General features: G+C 50.1%; 2 protein-coding genes across 2 annotated transcripts; one reads left to right on the forward strand and one right to left on the reverse strand.

The window, feature by feature from the left end:
• Window positions 1–2,151: 2,151 nt before the first annotated feature.
• Window positions 2,152–12,798, forward strand: LOC122371460 (nuclear transcription factor Y subunit beta-like). Its single transcript, XM_043347806.1, has 6 exons — window positions 2,152–2,629; window positions 5,634–5,736; window positions 9,085–9,323; window positions 9,720–9,770; window positions 11,396–11,446; window positions 12,033–12,798. Exons 1-6 carry the CDS (start codon window positions 2,572–2,574, stop codon window positions 12,104–12,106), a joined length of 576 nt encoding a protein of 191 aa, XP_043203741.1. The 5' UTR covers window positions 2,152–2,571; the 3' UTR covers window positions 12,107–12,798.
• Window positions 12,799–13,109: 311 nt separating this feature from the next.
• LOC122371465 (transmembrane protein 11-A, mitochondrial-like) lies at window positions 13,110–23,132 on the reverse strand. Its single transcript, XM_043347808.1, has 6 exons — window positions 23,087–23,132; window positions 22,807–22,885; window positions 21,560–21,715; window positions 21,108–21,175; window positions 20,783–20,924; window positions 13,110–15,855 (listed from the first exon to the last, which is right to left on the reverse strand). Exons 2-6 carry the CDS (start codon window positions 22,830–22,832, stop codon window positions 15,720–15,722), a joined length of 528 nt encoding a protein of 175 aa, XP_043203743.1. The 5' UTR covers window positions 22,833–22,885; window positions 23,087–23,132; the 3' UTR covers window positions 13,110–15,719.
• Window positions 23,133–23,512: the final 380 nt, after the last annotated feature.

Raw genomic sequence — 23,512 nt, forward strand, 5'->3', positions numbered from 1 at the left:
GAAACGCTTTTCTTATTGCTGTATTAGAAAAAAAGCTTCAATGGGAAAAGTTGTGCCATAACCCGATCGCATATCAGATGTTGAAGAACGGTGCCAACCCTTTTGAAGTAGGCGAGCGCTATTCTTCAATGAGGTAACTCGTTACCATTTCCTCTGTTCATTTTACGTTCGATTTCCGTTTAACCTTCCTTTAAAAAGTATTTCTGAGACAGATATCAACTGAAACTAGCTCACAGCGGGAGGAGACCGCTCAAACATTCAGAGACAGTCGGTCGCATCTAAACCTATTGGGACAGCGATCCGCCAGAAACCCTCCCCAATGGCAGTAGTTCGCCAAATAAGCTCACCAAGACGGGCTGTCTCGATGGGTTTATACAGGAAGCCTACAGCAAGGCTTAATAAGGCCCAAACGCTCGTCAAGCTGGGAACAGAGGGCTGAGGTGAGGGAGCGCGGCGGCGGGCTGGGGTGAAGGAACGGTGGCCTGGAACGAGAATCCAGAAGCTCTGGGTGGGGCGTTTCTTTCTTAGGGCTTTAGGGTGCGCTGACTGCGGTAAAAGGTTCAACTTATCACACCAAATCTTGCCACGATATCTACCGGTTCAGGCACTCGAGAATCAGCGGCCAGTGGTATCTGCAAAGACGAAGCATTTCCAACCCAGCTTCAGCCTGGTGTCAGGGCGCCTCAGGTGGCTTTAATTACAGTTGCACATACCAAACGACCTCAGTGCAGCCAGTCTGTGGCCGAAACCATTCGGAACAGACTTCAACGAAAAGTGAGACAAGGTTAGTGCTATCGTTAAGTGCCATTATAGACTTGGGCCCCGTTGGTTTGACCCACTGGAAGGTGGTTGTTATCGAACGCTGCGGGGCATACTCATTGTTCCAAAATGCCTTAGATTTTGCTTTCGTATTCATAGGCGGCGGAACGGGGAGGGCACCGGGGCACCGTGCCCCTTTGATTTTGGCATTTTAACGTTAGCGATATGGGCGTTGCAAGGAAAGAATGGGACCGAAAGTCGGCAGTGCCCCCCTCCCTTAATTGAAGGTGTTCCGCCGCTACTGTTCGTGTTTGATGCTCTTTATTCTATAGCCAGCCTTTAGACAGAGGGGGGCCCACTAATGATCAGTGCCCTAACCCTCACAAGTTTCCAACATTAATATTTACTTTTTTAATAGTGAAATCGAAATAAAGCGGATACTGAACTGTGAACATCCAGTTTTTACACTGGCCCCACACAAGCCTCCGAATGCCCAAAGCAGATCTCTGATGACTGGCCTTTGGGTGTCATACCATACCGTGCATTGGTCAATGTGGTCAATGTGTACGACCTCGGCGTTGACCATTTTATGCGCTGGAAACTGTTGCGCTCGAAAAAAAATCAGGGGAGTGGCTTATTATGAGCGCTCATTAGTCCTAACTACCCGCAAGCGAATGGCTAGCCCTTCCGTCTCCGCTCGCTTGCGATTTGGCATTTATGTATGTAGGTACAAAATAGCGGCAAACGACCGCTGAAGGTATGAGTTGCGTCTCTTGCACACTTAAAAGTTAAAATATCTCTAAATCGAATCTGAAAAGACAAAAAAAAATGATATAAAGCGGAAATGGTTAGCATGTACACATATTCAAAAGGCACCGTTGGACAAACTGTAGGAGCGCATAGCTGCAATATCTGGCTATGGAAATTTTCCTCATGTTTAGTGCACAAATTATGGAGGGGCAAGAATATGCGTTTGCCCCTCCTCCAAAAGTTTCTTAGGGAACGATGCCTCCTCTGCCGCTCCGTATCTGTCGCCCCTGTACCTAAGCGGTCACTGAAGGCCTGGGCTGCTGCTGCGTCACGCTGACGCTTATAATGTCTCCAAAACTAGGTTGAAGAGAGGAAAACTTCAATTGAACGCGAACGCTTGCCATTTAAGAAAGGCAACGTATGATAAAGTATATGGGCATCTGGTTACATCTTCAGATGATCGAACAGCATAACCAGGTATATGGTTTCTTGTCAAGGCTTTGTCACAAATTATGGGGGGGGGGCAAAAAGATACTTTTGCCCCCCCACGAATTTGCCAGGGGTGCAGCTGCCCCCCTGCCCCCCCCCCCCCGAATCCGCCGCCCCTGCCTGCTGCTTATCTACCTAAGATTCCTTTGAGATGCAAGCCGGAGAGGAAGACCGATGAACTGTCAGTTCAGGGGCAGCCAGGAACCAGTCTTAAACCTTCATGGAGCTGCAGACTGAACCAAAGGCAATATATTGAATCGAGCGTAAACAACTGCATATCTAGGTTTCTGCAGCAGTCGCCTTCTCCCCAGCCTGCTATCGCGAAACGGCATTTCGTCAGTTTTTAGCGACATCTACCTAGCGATTTGACTCTTTACTAGCGCCACCTCTGTAAACTACTGCCCGCTATCAGCTGACCGGCGGCAATCAGCTGATGCGCGCCAGCTGACTGCTGGCTGCGTTCCTGACGTCATAGCGTCAGTCGTGCGCGAGTTGTCTCGAAGGTAGGGGTGTCGGGCTGGTGCGCGCGCTTCTGACTGCGCACTGCGCGTTCATCAATACCCACGGAGCAATATGCACGCAGCAGCCACCACAAAGAGGCCGCCACGAGTGGTCACCAGGAGCAAATCAGGTCAGTGCCGGCTGGGTCACTGAAAACAGCTGTTGGGTTGGGCGCTTCGCTGTGTTTTGCTTGCTTTTCTAATGTTGATATTCTTGTGTTTGTGATTGACAGGTGAATGTGTGTTTGAAACGATAAGCTGCTGTGTTGACAACTGAACTCTCTTGTGATCGCTGTTAAGCAAGCTTGTGGTATATTGTGAGAACTCTCGAGAAACTTTCACATCGGCCTTGCACGGCCGGTCAGTCCCACATATTGTCACGCCCCCGGCGAATCCAATGCTGCCGTCGTTGGAATTCTGGCGTGAATCGGCCATTGTTATTGGATCTGTTATTGGAGTGCTAATGAATTGGACCCGTGCATGTCGATCGCTGACTTCAAGTTGAAGTGGAAATTGCACCGAAATGTGTTATAAATAGAATGTTGAACTAGCAATAGCTCAACAATTATATAATCACCACCATGGGTGTCGATTTGTATACCTTTGGGGGTGCTGCAGCACCCCCAATGCTCAAATGAGCACCCCCAATCGTTTTCCGGGCACCCCCAATGATTTTGTCCCTCAATAACTCCCACTAACTCTGCTTCAGGAAAATAATTGTTCTGCAGTATTTCACTACTAAAAATAAAACAATTACGCAATTTACAAGGCATGAAATAAAGATGTAAAGAAAAGAAAAGTTAGTTTTAAGAAGAAGGGCGAAAAAAAGACGTTAAGTTGCAAAGGCACTGGTGTGGGTCCGTCGTACACGTGTGTCGGACCCTTAGAGCTGCTGGCGCGTACTCTTTACAAGCCGGCAGGGGGCTCCAGACAGACATGGGCACGGATCCCAGACGACCAAACACGAAAATCAAAATGAGCACTAGATAAGTGGTCTTTAAGTGTGGAATTATTGTGGAAAACATGGCTAATAGATGTCTCCCAACGAACCAACTATTTTGCATTCCCTCAGAGTTTACAGTTTTGAGAAAATCCCTCAAGATCCATCTCGGATCCATGATCACGAATCATGGATCCGAGATGGATCTTGAGGGATTTTCTCCGAATTGTTAACTCTGAAGGAATGCAAAATAGTTGGTTCATTGAGAGGCTTCTATTAGCCATGTTTTCCACCATAATTTCATGCTTGAAGACCGTCAATCTAATGGCCATCTCGATTTCCGTGAGTGGTTGTCTGGGATCCGTGCCCATGTCTGGCTCCAGAGACCGGCGACGGGCCCTCAGAGGCCAGCAAAGGACCATCAGAGGCCGGTGGTACCTTCAGAAACCCTGTGGGATCGTCTTTAGAGACCGGAACGGACTCAGACGCCGATGGGGCCCTCAGAGTCGCCGGTGTGGGGCCTTCAAATGTCACCGGTGGCAGGGGAGCCGTCACATACGCACTTGTGGGGCCTTCAGAAGCTACGATGTTGGGCCCTCAGAGCCGCCGATATAGGGCCTTAAGAGGCACTAGTGGTGGGGCCCTCAGATATGGCAATGTGGGGCCCTCGGACTGGAGGCGCCGGTGCGGGGGCTTCACAGTCGCCGGTGACGGCCCTCACACTTCACAGGCGCCGTTGTGGGGGCTCTCTGAGACACTGCTTTAGGGCCATCACAGAACTGCTGTTACGGAACGGACCCTTCATAGGCCGACAAGAAGATATCAAGAGGTCACCGGTGCCTTCAGGAGCCTTGTGGGGTTCTCAGAGACTGGCATGGTGCGCTCAGACGCCGCTGGGACCCTCCGAGTCACCTGTGTGGGGCCGTCAGGGTCGCTGGTAACTGACAAGGGCCCTCAGAACCGCCCATGTAGGGTTTTTAAAGGCATTGGTGTAGGGCCTCAGAGTTAGGGGTGTGGGGCCCTCAGAGACGCCGGTGTGGCGCTCAGGGGCGCCGGTGAGGGCCCTCACAGTCGCCGTTATAGGGGCCCTCAGAGAAATGGGTGTGGGGCCATTACAGGCGGGTGCGCAGCTCCTAGAGCTGGCCCCCTATAGGCCGGTTAAGACCCCCAGAGGCCGGCAAGTGGCCCTCAGAGGCTGGCTTGGGGCCCTTATGGAGATAATGTTGGTACTTGTGGGCCCATGAGGTGTTCTTACGAGCCCTGTGGGGCCCTTCTGAGTCCAAATATAGCCAACGTGGAACCTCAGCGTCCAATTGGCGCCGCAGGGCCCCTCAGGCCCGAATAACCCGATGGGCCCCTGAACCTGATGGGGGGGGGGGGGCATGTGCCTCACGGGCCCACCTGGCTACGCCACTGAGGAAAATCGTAAACCCATAAATATCGAAATGCGACCACCTGTCATTTTTTCAACGATTATTGTGATCGTCTGATTAACGCCAGAGCCTCGTAGCTATACCGTTGCCTCCCGCGCAATATCCGCCCCCTGTGGACCGCAGGGGTTGCTGCACCGGTGCTAATCGCGATCATCGGTTTCTGTCACCTTATTACAGAGGTGCCGGGGCTGCTGCCGAGCTGCCGGTAAATGTACGACTTTTTTCGGAAAGATGTTTATTGTAATGAGGTAGCCAAGTACTAGGACGAGCAGAATGATTTTGAAGAACATTTAACCTTTGGGAAATATTAGTGGAAATCCCGGGATTATCAGTACCTTATGGTGATACCCAACCATGCCTTGTACGGTTGTGCCCCATGGCAAAGCTGCAATCTTTCACCCGGTGCAGGGGTTGAGCACCCCCAACCATTTTGAAAAATCGACACCCCTGATCACCACGATCAGTGCCCCCAATTTGTGTTCCGCCTCATTTAAACATAGTTAATTGCAGGGATCTATGAAAGCGACGATGCATCTACGCCGATCCACGACTTCCAAACCCGAGAACTTTTCTACGCCGTAACATTTGGGATCGCGACATTTCCGTGTCCATCGCTTCCTGACCCGATTTTCCTCGGGGCAATGCCGGAATACGCGATTCCAGACAGTCGCTCTTCCATAGCGGCCTATTACGCAGTCCGGTTCACCGTGTCCGTGTCACATTTGACCTGACCTGACCTGTGACGTGATTGTTGTTTTCCAGGAGCGGGCGCTGCCTCTAAAGGTGTATCACAGGCCGGTCAGAGGCGCGACAGTCGACAGAAGTCATCCTCCGAGTCGTCAACTCCGTCTTCTCCCGAAATCAGGTGGGAACGAGTACCTACCGCTTGATTAACTTTTTCGTTGCTGAATTGCCCTTTCAGTAGTCGATAGATAAATGGTTATTTACTCGTGGTCGTTTATAGATGCTTCATAGCTAGTTGGAAGGAGCTGGTTAAATGAGAACCTGAAGAATTAAACTAAATTGTATTGCATTACATTCTTCGCCATCAAATCATTGAAGGAACGTTTGGGTCATTAATTCATTATCATTACCAAGGCCATCTATAGAAGGTACAGTCACTCCCCCGCCGACCAATCAGAGACAGATCCTGAGTGACGTCATCCCTGATGCTCGCAAGGGGTACTCCATTCCTTTGCAACGTAAAAATGACTGACTTCATTTGAATATTATTGATGGCACTCTGCACATACCGCTCAGCCGTTGATGTCAATGGAAAGCCCAACTAATTTTCCAGCGACAAGAAAGGGCAGCAATATGCTAAGAAATGGCCGGTTTTGAAGATATAGACGATTTAAAAACCCTCTGCAACAGCAGGAAAGCAACGTAAAAACGCATCGAGCTTATATTTTTACTATGGATAAATCATTTTTCAGTAAGTTTTTAGATATGGTATATATTTAAGTTACAACTTTATTACAATATTTTCATTACTTGAAACTTTATTTCAAAATAATATTTTCAAAAATGGCAGCTGTTGGCCAGTAGCTTGGGAGCGATTGTGGCGCGCCGCGCCATTAATTGTCCTGTGGCCCCCTTATGATGTCATCAAAAGTGGAGTGACATGGGCCTGATCATTACTATCTTCGGGTTATGGTTGGCGGTCGGTCGGTTCCCATACGATGGCACCCGGAACTGTCCTTTGCCCCCCCCCCCCCTCGGGGAGTGCGCATAGAACGGTCCTGCTGGTAACCCCGTGCGTGTGTCAATCGCCGTCAAACGGTCCATAGCCGAGATTACTGCCGATAAATAACCATTGGACCGGGGCATTCCTCAGGGAAGGGTCGACCCCCCCCCCCCCGCTGGGTGGCGCGGTCCCGCGGACGCTGGGTCAAAGGGGGGGGGGGGGACGCCAGGCTGGAGAGGTCCTTCCTCCCTACCTCTGGGGTAGGGGTGGGTAGGGGTGAGGTGGGAGGGGGGGGGGGGAGGGAGATTAGCCTCTGACCGGGCGGAAATAACGGTCTCGCTGCATTTACATGGGGAGACGCTGGCAATGGTAATGGGCATTCCAACCTGTACCGGGGGCAGTGTGGAAGCATGGGTCGGGGTTTTTCGCTCCTCCCGTCCCATGCCACTAAACCTCGGGGAGGGGGGGGACGCACGTGTTTGGGATTACCGTAGCCTCTGACTGGGGAGCCGCTTTCAGTAATTAGCCTGCGTGCCCGTGGTTTCGACTAGCCTCTGCCTGGGTCATGGCGTGGGGGACGACCCACGTGATTGATGGGTTTACGAGCACCGGCACAGTCCGTTTTGAACGCCTTACTCTTACTTAGTCCTGACTATGAGAGCATACTTATTGAATTGTCGATACTCCAATAATGTTTTTCGGCGGAGAGTGTTGTGTGCGGTCAGCTCATCGCCTACCTGCTTGCGCACGACATTCTGACCGAGACGCAGCACGGGTTCCGGCCTGGCCGATCCACGGAGTCGGCGATGCTGGACACGGCCAGTTTTCTCATGGAAGGCCTGGATGGCGGCCTCATAGGGTGTCTGACGACCGCTGACACCAGTAAGGCTTTTGACAGTGTCCAGCATCCCCGGCTCCTGGAAAAGCTGGGCTGGTATGGAATCGACGCGCACTGGTTCCGTGACTGGTTGTCCGACAGATGTCAGGTGGTTCGGGGTGGTGAGGAGGTGAGACCGATCACTCACGGCGTGATTCAGGGGTCGCTGCTCGGGCCGATCCTGTTTTTGATTTTCACGAATGATCTAGCATCGTACCTGGACACAAAAACTGTTATGTACGCCGATGACGTTCAGTTTTTGCATAGAGCATCACCAAAGCACATGCCAAAACTCAAATCAGATATAGAGAGCACTTTAGAGATCGCAAGTCACTGGTTTGTTCAAAACTGTTTGAAAATCAATCCCACCAAAACAGATCTTGTTGTTGTAAAGTCACAAAGGCGCCGACTCGACACAGAATTTACTGTTAAATTTGGTAGTGCGACGATTCGTCCATCTGTAGCGACCAAGATTCTCGGTGTGGTAGTCGACTCCGGACTGACTTTTGAATCGCATGTGACCGCGGTTATCGGCCGATGCTATGCCACACTAGGGGGACTGTCCAGATCCGCTCGCGGCCTGCCGCGAAACGTGAAGCAGATGATCGTGGAGATGTTAATTTTCCCCCACATCCGATACTGTATGTCTGTGTGGTCGGGATGTGGCGTCGTGCAGCGACACCGTATTCAGAAGGTGATAAACCACTGTGCACAGGTCGTCATGGGGGTCCGACGCTCGGCTCATGTGACGCCTCTGTTGGCAGAGCTATGCTGGCCCCATATAGACAGGCTGGTGGCGGAGAATGACTGCAGTACTGTGCATTACTTGTTGAATAATGTTCATGCACCGAAGTGCCTCTCTGAGCGGTTTGTACAACGCAGCGACGTGTCGAGCAGACAGACTCGAGCCACTGAGAATATGCAGCTCGAACTGCCGAGGGTCCGCACCGAACATGCTCGCAAGTTCTTTTATTACCGCGCCTGTGACGTTTGGAACTCGCTGCCAGCAGACATTCGGTCGTCACGCACGTCGGCCACTTGTCGCAGGCGTTGTCGACGATTATTCAATGGTGACTAGTCACTGTGCGCGTAGCTTTCGGTCATTTGTACCGATATGCATTTTACTTTTTAAGTCCCATGCTTTTCATGGTTTTTACTTTTAGCTTTAGTGTTTATTTTAGCTTTATATATGTGCCTACCTATTTACTGTATGACACTTGGACTGAAAAGCCGTGAGTGCATGGAGCTTCCAAACGAAATAAATGATGATGATGATGATTCGATTTTCCCTATCTATCTCGTCTGGTCTGTCCCGTCATATCTCACTTCGTCCATCTGTGTTCCTTCTGACCTGTCTCTGTTTCGGACCTACGACTGACTGTACACTTGCCTGTCTAAACCGTATCACGCATTATCCGTTTTTCGTCTATCTGTGCCCCGTTCGTCTGATCAGTCTTCCCCGTTCCCGTTTTAGTCGTCTAGCCCATCTGTGCCTCCTTGATTTTCCGGCTGACCCATTTCCCGTGTTCTATCATAATTCATCTTCGTTGTCTGTTCCGTTTGCCCCGTCATTTGTAGCTCAGTCTGACCCCGTGTTTATAGTTAACTTGTCTGGCCCTCGTTTCTGACGTCCCCCCCCCCCCCCACAGCTCCGGCCGTGCGATGTACCCCCCATCACCACACCACCACCAGTATCACCAGTATCAGTATCAGCACCAATATCAGCACCAGCCGCACCAGCACCACGGGCAGCATCCTCAGCAGCACCACCAGCAGGGTCGGAGACACCAGCAGCGGGCCAGGAACGAACAGCATCACCAACAGCAACAGCAACAACAGCAGCAGCTATCGCCTCAGCATATGGAGACGGTGCGGTTTCTAAACCAAAGTGAGTGGAAATACGGGATATGACGAGGTGCGGTAAAAATGTAATATTTTAGTGGTGGGTTCATTCGTCATACATCTCTGATTTTGCGCCTCGTTTCACGTTACGGACGATACGGTAAATGCGACATCCTTTTATTATTTAGGGTTATTTCTTGGTATCATTGACCGTTTTCGGCGATAGAAGATCGTTTCATTCCTCCGGTTGAAATAATCATAACGCTCTTCGTGTGTTATGTTCAGACGTGTTTGTTTTGACGCCCTGTCCCAAAATATCTCGTGCAGTCGGTATATCATCCACGTGAAAATGCCTCTCTGGCTCTTCCCGTCCCCGGCTCTGTCCCGTGAATGTGAGGCCGTTTTCTGAATTCTGACGGTGCCGTCCCGGTTTTTTTTTCAGCATGGAGAACAGTGCAGGAGGAATGTGAAAGCTCCGGGTCAGGAGGTGGTGGTAAGTTAAAACCCGATTTACACACTTAGAAGGCTGGCGCTGCATGATCCTGCCTTCATCAGACATCACACCCCTAAACCCCAACCAATGCACCGCTCAGATGTATAATACGGTGAATGTTCATCTTCGTTTGTCGTTAGTTGTCAGTTATCACCCACGCAAAGTGAATGCTAATTGTTAAATGGCGAAAGTTTTCTCTTCAATTACGAGCTGTGCGGGTTCAGTAAGGAATATTAACTGGGTTTTCTGGAAATAACCATCACATCCCTTAGCTGGTTCTGAATACTTTCCTTTTGCCATTCCGTAGCTATCTTAAAGGTAGTGTGCCACCTTCCAATGATTTCCCATTTTATTTTTCCTAGGATAAGAAGCTTCTGTTTTTACCTAATATAGCAAAAAAAAATCAAAAATGGGCCTGGAATAGTGCCTTTTTCGCCTAAAAGTTTATCGGTTTTTCGATATGTATAACAACTGTAGTGGGCTGACCTGCAAACAGGCGTCGGCAACAATCGCGAATGCGGCGCACATGTGACAATAAGCAAAGGTCATTATAGAGTTACGATGTAGGGGAATGAGTTATCAGCTGTCTAATCGTAGACAACACAATGTCGAACCTTAAACTGTAAGCCTGTATTGGTATTGTTTCTTTTATTTGGCTGTCGAACATTATTTATGGTTTGAAATATGATTTTATGTAAAATAATTGATATGAAAAAGCCGTCTCTTAAGTTATGACCCCATTTCACCACACGCAAGTGGCAGAAATGACAATGATCAGCTGACGCATTTTTCTTGGCCGAAGTCAGAGCGCGCGGCCCGACGCACCACCACCGCACCACAAAGTATGAGCAGAAGCCGCGCCCAAAGCCAGGGCCCCGGTAACGTGAGGTAGCCGAGTCGGGGCAGCGTGCGCTGACCCAAGCCGGGGCCGCGGCTTTGGGCGCGGTCTACCGCATCCCCGCGGGCAGCCCCGGGCTATCACATGACACCGGGAGGACGCGCGGCCCCGGCTTGGGTCAGCGCACGCTGCCCCGACTCGGCTACCTCACGTTACCGGGGCCCTGGCTTTGGGCGCGGTCTACCGCACCACCTAACAGGCGTGTTCGAAACCGCAGGAGATGATGATGAACGGGTTTATCGAAACTTGATTGGATGAGCCTATCGGTAATAGCGATTTCAGTGTGTGCATTTATTGTTCATAGTGGTGTGAAATGTGGTTGGGGTACAACCGACAACCCGTCGGGGCGAATTTCGCACTGGGGTACTCAAAATTTGAAGAATTTAAGACGTTTCCATGAGTTTTGAAGGTATAGATAAGTTCTAAAAATCCGGTTCTCCTTATCTGGGCCATTAACTCCATACGGTCCAGGAAAGCTGGCACACTACCTTTAAGCTATTTCGATCATGGTTCATCGCTTATTCAATGTTATCTTTGCCCTTTTTACGTTATCGTGGTAACTAACTCTCAGAACTGATTGCTAGCGGTTCTTATGATTCATCTACAAATTTCTAACTTTTTTGTCCCATACGTATTTAATTGTCCACCATGAATTGTTCACTTATATTTGCATTGTCCCATCTCGCCATTGCTCGATATCACGTAAGTTTACTTGTCTTTGTTTCAGATGTCTCCTCACTGTACTATCAGGAGCCGGCGAAACACCCGGCGTTACAAGGTAATGTTTCTACTGATACAGCCGGTCATATTGGCATCAGCTTAGCTTCTAGAGACCTTAAATGTGTGTAATGGCTATATATTTCAGTACAACCTGAAAAACCAGGCTGTACTGAATGGGCTCAGAATGGCTCGCCGTCAACGAGCTTCTGCTCCCCCCCCCCCCCCACCCCAAGCAAATAAACAAACAAACAAACAACAAACAAACAAAGAGGGTTGTGCCGATGTCATGGCCGGCTGCCCGTGATTTACCCAGGTTGATGCCCTCGCCGCGGAGAGTCTGACGTATTCTAGTGTCATCTGTTGCTTGGTTGGCATCTCTGCTACAGATATTGGATCCACGACTGACCACTGAACCTTTCAGGCTAATTGATTCTTTGACAGAACAATGGTAACATGTCAATTTTCCTGGTATTGTTTGACGGCAACTGCGACCAAGTTCCATAGATAACGATCATGTAATCGCGCAGTCGCTCGTTTCTATGCAGCAACCTGAGGCTTATTAATGACGTCACCGGCTATTTTTACGGCACCGGATCATATTCGTATAGTTACTGTCACTGACTTTATTGGCTCGGTTGTTTCAGATTTCAAGCCGTTCGATCTGGAGTTATTCTGGGGGCGGCAGCTGCACTGTCGGCTCACCAAAGGCAACAGCTGAACATCTCATCAGAACCCGTCACCGCAGTGAGATGACGTCACCGGAGTCTGATGACGTCACTGGAGTGGCACCCGTTCACGTTTTTCATAATATCACGGTTGTGAGTGGTGTTACTTTTGTAGAACAAGCATCAATTTTACAGGGGGAGGGGTTTTGTTTCCGAATCTGAAGATGTTACGCTATGTCAGGATCATGACATAACGGTCTTTGTCATAATGTGACATCAGTGACATGACATCATGATGCCATGGTGTCACATTAGGGTGACTGCACCACAGCTGTGATATTGTCGCCAAATCGCGATGGTTGGTGTGCTGTGACGTCGCTCGCGAGCCGCCGCCGTAGCCTTGGTTTTTGCAATTGATTCATTCCGGTTTGTTGTTTGTGCGTGTTTTGCACGTTGACGCAGCAGTTTTAGTACCAAGTGAGTGCTTGACTGTTGTTTTTACTTGAATCTAGAAGAGGCTAGCTGGATAGATGCTAGCAAGGCGGTGATTAGATAGATCTTGCGCTATCTCTCACTTGAAGGCGCCGCTAAGTAATTGCGGTGCCGTTGCCATGGCAGCCTGCATTTTCCATTTAGACCAGCATAATGCGATAGACAAGAAAGCTTTATCGATGGCTGTCGTTGAGTTTTGCCGTGGTTGGCACAAAATGTGACGGATGAAGGTACAATACATTCAACACATCTGGCTGAAGTGACACTGTTAGCCTACTGCTTGGCCTGTGGATATGTAACACTTCCAGTTTTGCGAGCTGCCTTTACAGCTGTTCCCTACTCGTTGGAGCTGTTTATCTTTTGTATTGTCCTCGAGTTAGTCGCTAGACATATATTGATATCCAATTCTGTACCTACTTGAGTGCGCGAATCCCGGCTGCCCTTGCCAGTGACCAACCAGTCCATGCGAAGGGGCCTTTTCCACTTCTATCCCTCCCCTATCCACCCGTCATCTTTGCTTTGCCTTTCGACTGTGTTGCCTTTACATTGCGCAGAGACGTTCACTGAATGAACAAGTTTATTACCACGTCTGACACGCTCTTCACTGGGTTCCAAAACCCAACACAACAGTTCCATTAGCAGTTTGTGCCTGGCCAAAGGACTTGTCCTCCTGGACCATTCGCGAACACGTCATACTGACAGTCTGACTGCTGTAGATCGCCGTTTGCAGGCGAGAAAACGTGCGCAACACTTCGCAGCTCAGTCTCCAAACGTCATTTCGATGGACGATGTAGAACACAAACGCGTCAAAAGCAGCGAAAAGTCAGTCTGGGGCCGTCGCTGCACCGCAGGCAATTCCACCAGGCACCACGTCGTCGCGATGCGTGGGACATTTCTGTTCTAGCTGGAGTTCTGGGCTGATATAACGTCTCCCACACGGTATTGTCATAGTGGTGGTCCTTTCTGTCGTCCACAGTCACTTTCAGAGAATGGACATTACTGGTAAGCTAAGTCGTAATGTCAGTCATGGACAGTGTGGACTGGCGGCTTCTCAGTCACAGTCTAAGCTAATATGTCACGGTCAGTCCAGTCACGGTGAAATCAGTCACTGCCATGTCACAGTCCTAGTCACGATAAGTCTCAGACACGTTAACAATCAGTCACAATCTTAGGTGTCAATCAGTCCTATCATCACCTTACAGCATCTAATATCACTAGTGGAAGAGCACATCAGTCGCTTGTGACATCAACAACCGCAGGTCATCTAGCATCTAGCCGACGAGATGGCCTCGCAGTTTGCGCCCTCCCCTTCCCTGCACATTCGGCTCGATTGGCTAGTTCACTCTTATTGCAGCTGGCCATATGATTGGGCCAATGAAGCACAACTTCGCATAGTTCAATGCCTAAACCGACCACCGGTTTCTCTGTGTGGATGTCGATGTGGCTGTGAACTCCAGATGACGTCATCACAAGCTGGATGACGTCACGGGTTACACGACTGCCATCGCTGCCTTCACTTGCATTACGTACAGTTGTGCACAGGTTGCTTGGGTTGAAGCTGCACTAGAGGCACACAATATTGACAAGACGGAATGACTGACATTCATCGAATGCGCCAAGCAGAGCACACATTCCCACACGAGTGTCACCAAATCCAGTTCATTCGATAAACTGGAGGGCAAGGAAGCATTGACACTTACGCTACTGGTTTGACATGGGGCATATTGACACGACAATCGGTCATTCAAGCACTGATCGACTGATAGTGATCACTTTTATCACACACTTGCAAACCTGTAACGACACACGACACACAAAGAGAAATACACCGGATGGAAATGGTGTTAGGATATGCCGGAATATCGAAATTCGTAGGCCTAGTTTAGGGAGGAATCATTGGTACCTGGTAAAATTGCCATCAAACAGCATTAAAGTCGAGCCTGATGGATACAATTTTTACATGGGTAGATATGTATGTGTTGGCCACGCAATGTGAATATGACCAAAGAAAGTTGAAGAGGACGGGAAGAAGCCGAGACAGTAAGCGAGAAAACGATTCATTTACAGTCACAGTTCATGCAACTCACAACATGAGCTGACGAGAGCTGATAGCGACTCACATCACCCAAAACTCACAGCGCCTGCGTGCACGACTCACAGCACTCTCAGAGGCACAACTCAACTCACCAACTCCGGCGCAACGCGACTCATCAACTCCGAGTCACATACAATCGACATACCATGGACCACACAAGCATCGCTTCGCTGCACAGCGCTATGAGCGGCATTGGCCGTAAGTTTTGGAACATTCACGACGTGAAAGGACTGGATATCCGTCAGTCAAACGCTGTCTGGTTCGAACTTTCAGAAAGAAGCACATTCCAGAAATTGAAGTAATATGACTGTAGGTCTCACTTACGGATTTTTTTAACTTGACTGTAAAATTTCACTTATCAAGTTCTCAACAAGGTAGGTGCTGTCTCTTAACCGTGTTAATGCCGCAAACATCCAAATCAGCATGGATTCGCAAACACTACCTCATAAGCCAACACACATCAATCACTGGAAGAAAACCCACACACTTTCGTCCAAACAAAGCGGTACGTAACGCTACGAACATGTAACGTAGCTTTTCACTGTCCGTTCACTGTCTGGACAAAGTGAAACGAACAGCTCCGTTGTCCGCATGTTCAACACAGTCTTGGAACTATCCTTTCACTACAGACCTCCAAACTGGTCATGTCTTGCCGGTCTTCTATTGGACCCGGCACTTCATGGCTTTTACGGGTCTTCTATCCCACGCAGCAGCCCCGTACTTAACAACTGACTCAAGATGTCCGTCAAACCCCCTTCATCTCTCGGGTTTCCGGGACTTCAAAATATCGGTCACAGGTGCCTTCACACTGGTGTCTTACCATCTCATTGCCGTTTTCATTTCTTCAACACACCTCTTTACCTGTTGTCCTGTGCCTAACACAGCACCGCCCGCCATCCACGGCACGGCACTAGCCTTGTCCCACACTACTGCACGTACCAACCGTAGTATTTAGAAGCAACAGCAACGACTGGTGCCAGTGCCATCCCTCTCTTGTGGTGACGCAGAGGCGTTCCGAACGACGCCATCCTAGCGAGGGCGTCCGGGCGGCGGCGGGGGTGGTAGCGTGGGGGGTACTCTCAGCTTTGCCGCATCCTCCACACACAGAAGGTGACCGCCAGCGCCGTGACGGTACAGTGGAGCAGCTTCCGACTGGAGTCGTCCCGTCGGACCAGTACCACTGGGGAGCCGGAGCTCAGAGAGTGCAGAGGCAGCCTGCGGGACGGGGAGGGAGTTTTGTTAGTATTTAGACAGAAAGACTCAGGAAGTGGAAAGATAGTTCATAGCGGACAGGAAAAATTGGCAGCATTGATGCTAAACTTTGCACTACACCCTGCAATTTTCGAATATTAAAAATTTTGACTGTGGTCCTCCCAACACATGAGATCGAAATTTAGCGTGGTTAAAATACTGTTGTGAAATGCGGAGCTCCCTCGCATCATCCTCACGCGACCAATACCGATGTTTTGATGGTTAACCGGGATGTCGAAATACAGGACAGTTGGACCCCAGAACTCAAGTGTTTTATCACGATTAGATTAGATTAGATTTATGAATTGATTCTGATAATGGATGTTAGACGTTAGACACTATGGACGGTAGATTACAACAAGACTTCGATTTATAAACGTTTTGAATCCAATCACAACATCTGGTGACCGTGACAGGACTCAGGTCAGGACTAGCGAAATGGAAGCTTACATTGAAGTCGCAGCTAGACATGGATTGACAGGCGAAGCAGCGTTGACTTTCGCATGCAAACAACTAGAAAGAGAGGAGAGAAGACTGGAAAGAGAGAGGGAAAAGGAAAAGGAAGAGAGAGAAAAGGAAAGAGAGAGAGAAAAGGAAGAGAGAGAAGAAAAAGCCAAGGAAAGAGATAGGGAAGAACGCGAAAAGGAACGAAAACATGAACTGGAGCTAGCAAGATTACGCGCCCCGTCGGAAACCTCGGCGGACACGGAGAGGCCGAGACGGGGCACTGTTACGGGTCCCAAAATGCCCACGTTCGACGAAGAAAAAGACAAAATGGATGCCTACATCAAGAGATTCGAGCGCCACGCCCGGCTCAATGATTGGCCGGAGCACCAATGGGCAGGGCACCTTAGTGCCCTCCTCACAGGAAAGGCTCTAGAAACATATTCCCGGCTTTCAGAAGAACAAGCGGAGCGGTATGAGGATTTAAAGGCAGCCTTGCTCGAGCGGTATGGGCTAACATCAGAGGGTTACCGCCTGAAACTGAGAAATATCTTACCAGAGACAGACGAGAGCCCAAGTCAATTTTTGTCTCGTCTTGAGTCATACTTGGCCAGGTGGATCGAGCTGTCGGGAACTGATGCTTCGTACGAAGGTCTCTTCGATCTCATCGTGACTGAACAGTTCCTGGAAAGCTGCCCGGACTCCTTGGAAGTCTATCTCAAGGAGAAAGGATGCAAGGTGTCCGCTGACTTAGTCGAACATGCGGCGCAATACTTAGTCGCGCACGGTAAAACCTTGGAGTCTATGTTAAGACGATCAGTCGGCAAAAATATAGCATCAGCCACCGCCCTTGCGACCAGTTCTGGATCTCTTGGTCAGACATGCCTGTTCTGCGAGTACCAACATGCCACGAGCAAATGTCGGAAAGCTAAGCATATGACCATAACTGACCGGCGAGATCGTCTGATTCGAGCCGGCGCATGTTTTTGGTGCTTAGAACCCCGGCACCGCGCAGCGGAATGCCCCGCCAACAGACCCAGGTGCGAGCGGTGCTCGGGCCCCCACCACTCGTTGTTGTGCGAACGATCCGCATCTCGGACGGTCAACACAGCACAACTCGAGACATCAGCGACAGAGCCGTCCTCGAACCCGACGGTAATAGCCGCAAGCGCTAGCGGAGCGAGCGCTGGAGGCAATGGGGTCATTCTAATGCAGACGGCGCGGGTGTATGCAATGGGCGAAGCGGACCGAAAAGTAGTAAGGGTAATGCTGGACACCGGTAGTAACCAGTCGTTTGTGACATCCGCCGTGGCCGACCAGCTTCACTGCCAGCAGCTGGCCCTCGACGACATGAACGTGCAGTCATTCGGAGGTGGGCAGACGAAGCAAAAGATGAGGAAGGTGCAGATATCACTAAAAGGCCTCTGTGACGGAACCCCACCTCTGGCGATCACAGCCTATGTCGTGCCGACGATCTGCAGCTCACCACCGAGAGCGGAGCCGGCGATCAGACGTCACGCTCACTTGAAAGGACTGCAGCTGGCTGAACCGGTGACACTGGAAGGCGAAGATCACACCATCTCCGTACTGATTGGACAGGACTACATGCGGGAAGTGATCGACGGCCGCATGAAGATCGGAACTGCCGGGCCCATCGCGCTGGGCTCGCGATTCGGCTGGATCATCTCCGGTCCCTCCGGCTCTGGGAAAGCAACTCAGGCAGCGACTTCCAACTTCATCAGAGCGGAGAAGGCCGAAGACCTCTTACAAGACCTCTGGAGCCTGGAGAAGGTAGGAATTAGTACCGAGGAAGCCGATGGTGGAAAGGACCGCATTCGCTGCGACGATGAAGTTAAACGCTCTTTTGAAGAGACGCTGGAGCGCCTACCAAACGGAAGGTATCAAGTCTGTTGGCCTTGGAAGGAAGGGATGAGAGCCTCCGTCCCGACGAATGAAATACTCGCGAGTACGAGGCTAAATGCCTGTGAAAGGTCACTTAAGAAGAAAGGACGGCTGAACGAGTATGATAACGCAATCCAAAACTACTTGGATGACGATCACGCGGAGAAGGCGCCAACCGTACCCGACGGGCCAGTGCATATTTTGGCTCATCAAGCTGTCTACAAAAAGAGCAAAGTGCGGGTAGTTTTCGATGCTGCAGCTGGACAACCAAGTGCCCTGAACGATCATATCAATGCTGGACCCAACCTGATAGCCGATCTCACCGGCCTTCTCATTCGCTTCCGGTTCAGACGAGTGGGTCTCGTAGCTGACCTCGAGAAGGCATTCCTGCAAGTGGCACTGCATCCAGCTGAGCGGGACGTCACGCGCTTCCTATGGAGGGAAAGAGCGACCGATCCTGTCCCGACGACGTACCGGATGACAAGAGTTATCTTTGGCGTAAATGCGTCCCCGTTCCTCCTCCAAGCCACCATCAGGCATCACCTGAAGCTCTACGAACAGTCCGACCCCGAGCTGGTGACATTGCTGAAGCGAGACATATACTGTGATGACCTTATCACTAGTGTCGACACGGAAGAGGAGGCGGAGGAGGTCAAAGCTCGGACACAGTATATCTTCCTTGATGCAGGGATGGTCATGACAAAGTGGGACAGGAGTGCCTCGGGTGAAACGGCTGAAAGGAATATCGGTGATTGTGGGGAAACTGACCGGAAGGTACTGGGGGTGACCTGGCAGCCGGCTTCAGACGTTCTGGAGATGTGCACACGCACACTGGCAGAGTACGCTGCGGCGTTGCCGGAGACCAAGCGGACCATCCTGAAGATCGCCGCTGCGTTCTATGACCCGCTTGGCTTGATGGCGGCTTTCTCTGTCAGAGTCAAGATGCTCCTGAGGGCCCTGTGGAGACAAGGTCTGGACTGGGACGAACCAATCACGTCAGAGTCACGATTCCAATGGAGAAAGTGGCTTGCAGAGCTAACGCAGTTCGTGGCCTTCAGGGTTCCACGCTTCTACGGGCGACATGACGAAGTCTTCCAGTTACATGTCTTCTGTGATGCCAGTAAAGACGCTCTCGCCGCAGTAGTGTACATTCGCAGCAGTACTGATGCACCCGTCCAGGAAACGGCACTGGTCATCTGCAAAACACGACTCGCGCCGTCACAAGGCCTATCAATTCCCAGACTCGAACTTACTGCGGCGCTCATCGGAGCGCGTCTCCTAACCTTCGTGAAGAAGCACCTGCCAATCGCGCCGTCAGCAGAGTTCCTCTGGACGGACTCATCAGTCACCTTGCACTGGATCCGAAGTAATGCACTGAGGTGGGGAACGTACGTTCGGAACAGAGTCCACGAAATCCAAGCACTGACCTCACCTGACGCCTGGAGGCATTGCCCAGGGGTGGACAATCCCGCAGACCTGCCATCTCGAGGAGCCGCATCCCGCTTGACCCATCTAGGCGTGACCTGGAAGTTTAACGTGCCAAGAGCCCCCTGGTGGGGAGGATTTTTTGAACGAATGGTGCGGACAACAAAAGACGCTCTGAGGAAGACATTGTACAAGAGCCTGATGACGTTCTCCGAGCTGCAAACAGTGTTATGTCGCATTGAGAGTGTCATAAATGCGAGACCACTTTCACCGCTCACTGAGGACATCAACGACGTACGGACTCTTTCGCCTGATGACTTCCTGCGAGATACGTCACATGAGTCTGCGGAGCGTGCCGCCACGGACCACCCGGAGACGGATGGCGAACCTGGGCGCTCTCTGGGAGCAAGATGGAGGTACCGACGGCAGGTCCTTCAGCACCTTTGGCAAAGGTGGGCACGAGAGTACGTGAGGGAGCTGAGAGTACCGCGCCGTGAGCCAAATGATCAGCCCAAGGTGGGGGACATGGTCTTGATCGGTGATAACACGAAGACATCACCAGCACTCTGGCAGATGGGCAAAATCACCCAGCTGCACCAGGGACGGGACGGTTTGACCCGGTCTGCGACAGTGCGAACAGCTGGTGGTGAGCTCGCGCGGCCAGTCCAGAGACTGTACCCCCTGGAAGCAACCTGACTTCCAGGGTCACAGAGACCGGAACAACAGAAGCGCGTGCTGGCGCACTTTCGCGGGGGGAGGATGTTGTGAAATGCGGAGCTCCCTCGCATCATCCTCACGCGACCAATACCGATGTTTTGATGGTTAACCGGGATGTCGAAATACAGGACAGTTGGACCCCAGAACTCAAGTGTTTTATCACGATTAGATTAGATTAGATTTATGAATTGATTCTGATAATGGATGTTAGACGTTAGACACTATGGACGGTAGATTACAACAAGACTTCGATTTATAAACGTTTTGAATCCAATCACAACAATACATTGCGACCAAAAGGACTTCTTCGGCTGGAACGTTACCGATCGAAAACCCTCGCCTCACCCAGGCAACACAAATAACCCCAACTGTCTCGGCGCCGAGCACCGCCCTCGTGACTCACTTGAGCAGCTTGCTGGCGTCGTGTTCGACCTGGTACTTGCAGCAGGGGTCAAACTGCCAGCTGATGGTGTACAGGGCCGTACAGAAGAGCGACAGACCGGCGCAGGGCACAGAGACCACCGGACGCTCTGTCCAGATCGCGCCTGTGACCGGGGGCAGAGTGTTCTTAGCAAACGACTGCTAGCGCGTGACGGGCATCGACCATGGGTCAAGGCACCTTGAGGAGGTGTATTTCGAAATGAGGCGTCATGAGACATTAAGCAGCTGGTGAATAAATGCCGTCATTTACGACGATAAGATCCGTACTTTGACGAGTCGGTACTCACCTGAGAGGACAGCCCCCATGCCCGACAGCACCGCCGTCTTGTGGAGGAAGTTTCCCACGTTTATCCACCTGAAAGACAGCGACAAATTTTAAAAAATAAACGAATTTTTAAGACGACAAAAATGTTGTTTATTTCAATTTTGTCCATCATCGTAACTAGCAACAAACTTTTTAAAATAACTTGTATCCCAAACGATTCTTTGTGTGATCACCATTGACGCTAATAATTACGCAAATCAATCACAACAATAAAAACTAACGGCACGGACTCTTGATCCACATCTCTCCCCCTCCCCACTCATCTACACCCTGCCCCTTCAACTAACCTGGCGGTGTCGTCCCCCAGTACAATATGCAGAGCTCTAAAACCACATCCCTCTCCCTCGCTAACCTGGTGGTCTCGTCGCCCAGCACATACAGAGCTCTAAGACTGTGGGCCTCTCTCTAACTGACCTGGCGGTCTCGTCGCCCAGCCGGGCGGGCTCGATGATGATGGTGTGGCAGCGGGCGTCCAGGGCACGCTCCAGCTCCACCTCGAACCGCTCCTGGTCCTGGTTCCCCTGGTACAGCTCGCGGATGATGGCCACATCCTCGGGCCGGGGGCCGTCCCTGCTCGCGGAGGGTGGGGGTCAGCAATGGGTCTGAAGGGGCCAACAGAAATCAGTAGTGGTTGGGAATGATTTATGTTGTCCAAATGAATCATATTGGCCCTACACCTGAAAGGCCAGAGAGGGTTAGTCTTATGTTGACGGGGATCCGGAGAAACTTTGAGGATCTGATAAGCCTAGAGGGATGAGGAAGGGTTTGGACTGCAGGGATGTGGAGTCGTGAAAAGTTCAGACGGCTCCGGCTCCGGAGCTCCGGAGAAAAAATCGACTCCAGCTCCGGCTCCGGCTCCGGGTGAAATGTCATGGCGGCTCCGGCTCCGGCTCCGACTCAGCACATCTCCTATGCGCAGGGATGCAGAGCGGTGGAAATTTCAGACAGCTCCGGCTCTGGCTTCGGAGAAAAAATCGGCTCCGGCTGCGGCTCCGATCAAAATGTGCCGGCTCCGACGGCTCCGGCTCCGGCTCCGCATCCCTGGTTTGGAGGCTTCAGTAGGATGGGTTTGAATGGATCAGCATCAGTCCGGATTTTGAGGGATTTCCTCTAGGGCCATGTTTAGAGAGATCAGGGGTTTGAGGGTTCAGGGGCTTATTTAGGGATTATTTAAATATATGATTGCCAAAAGATGATAGAAAAAAACAAGATAAGTTGCTGGAATCGATGCAATTTATGAGGATAGGGTTGTACATCAGTGTTGTTAGGTAAGAAAGGGTACCCAGGGATGTCAGTAACTACAGCAAGGATGGGAGTGTTCTGACAATATGAAGCATAAAGGTAGCCAAAATACTGGGGCAGAGAAGAAGTCAAGGAGAGAAAAATCAGGAGTAGTGGGCCAGGGAACTGTTATGGGGTTAGTCAGGTAGGAAGGTGGCAATTATGTAAGGTTGAATGTGGGAATTACCAAAACATCATTTTTTCTATTAAGTCCATTACTGAAGTTTGCATATCCACATGCATGCATGCATGGGGAAATATGAATAAATACACCACTTGTTGATAGACGCATCAATGACGGATCACTATTCAATAATGAAAGACAAATTTTGCTGTCGTCAAGTTACTTTACATGAATAACAGCAGATATAGGTACTCACCCAATGTTTAGAGCATATTCTGCCATCGTAGAGACTTAAAGTCAGTTTGACCCTTCCAGGATATTGAAGGTAGGTTAACCTGCGGACAAAAATAAAATAAATTGCCCTATTTGGTCACTAATACATTCACAAACTACTATGCTGTTTGAAGCGACAGTGAAATATGCAACTGTGGCTAAACAAAGTCCACAATATGTCTTATAGTTATTTGTCCACTTCCATGTTGGTCAAAACCCGCAAACGGCGGAAAAAAAGCACAATAAAATGCCATTTATCATACAAAAAATATTTCTGGACCGGTGCTTCCTCTACAACTTCATACATTATGTAGTAAACGTATCCTGATCCCATCGTATTATATCGTAGTAATGATGTTAAAATAAAATAATTCCCTAAAGTACACTTACTCATGTTTTTATCAATTTTTGTACATTTTTTTGTAAATGATTTTGATAGATTTTGATAGCTAAAAAGATATTAAGACATAAATTTTAACAATATAAAAGGAAATCTTATTAATACGTCATCAAATTTCATGTCAAAAGAGCGTAGGCTAGCGCTATGAATGTAGCAATAGCGCCAAATCGTTAATTGCGTTTATCAACACAGGCCACAGGGGATGCGCGTATAGTTACATCATATTCACATTCAGATTCACATTCAGATTCGTTCCGAATATCGATCATTTTCATCGATATTCAGATTC

Source organism: Amphibalanus amphitrite, unplaced genomic scaffold, assembly GCF_019059575.1.
Source record: "Amphibalanus amphitrite isolate SeventyFive unplaced genomic scaffold, NRLGWU_Aamphi_draft 001246F_arrow, whole genome shotgun sequence".
NCBI classification, from domain to species: Eukaryota; Metazoa; Arthropoda; class Thecostraca; order Balanomorpha; family Balanidae; genus Amphibalanus; species Amphibalanus amphitrite.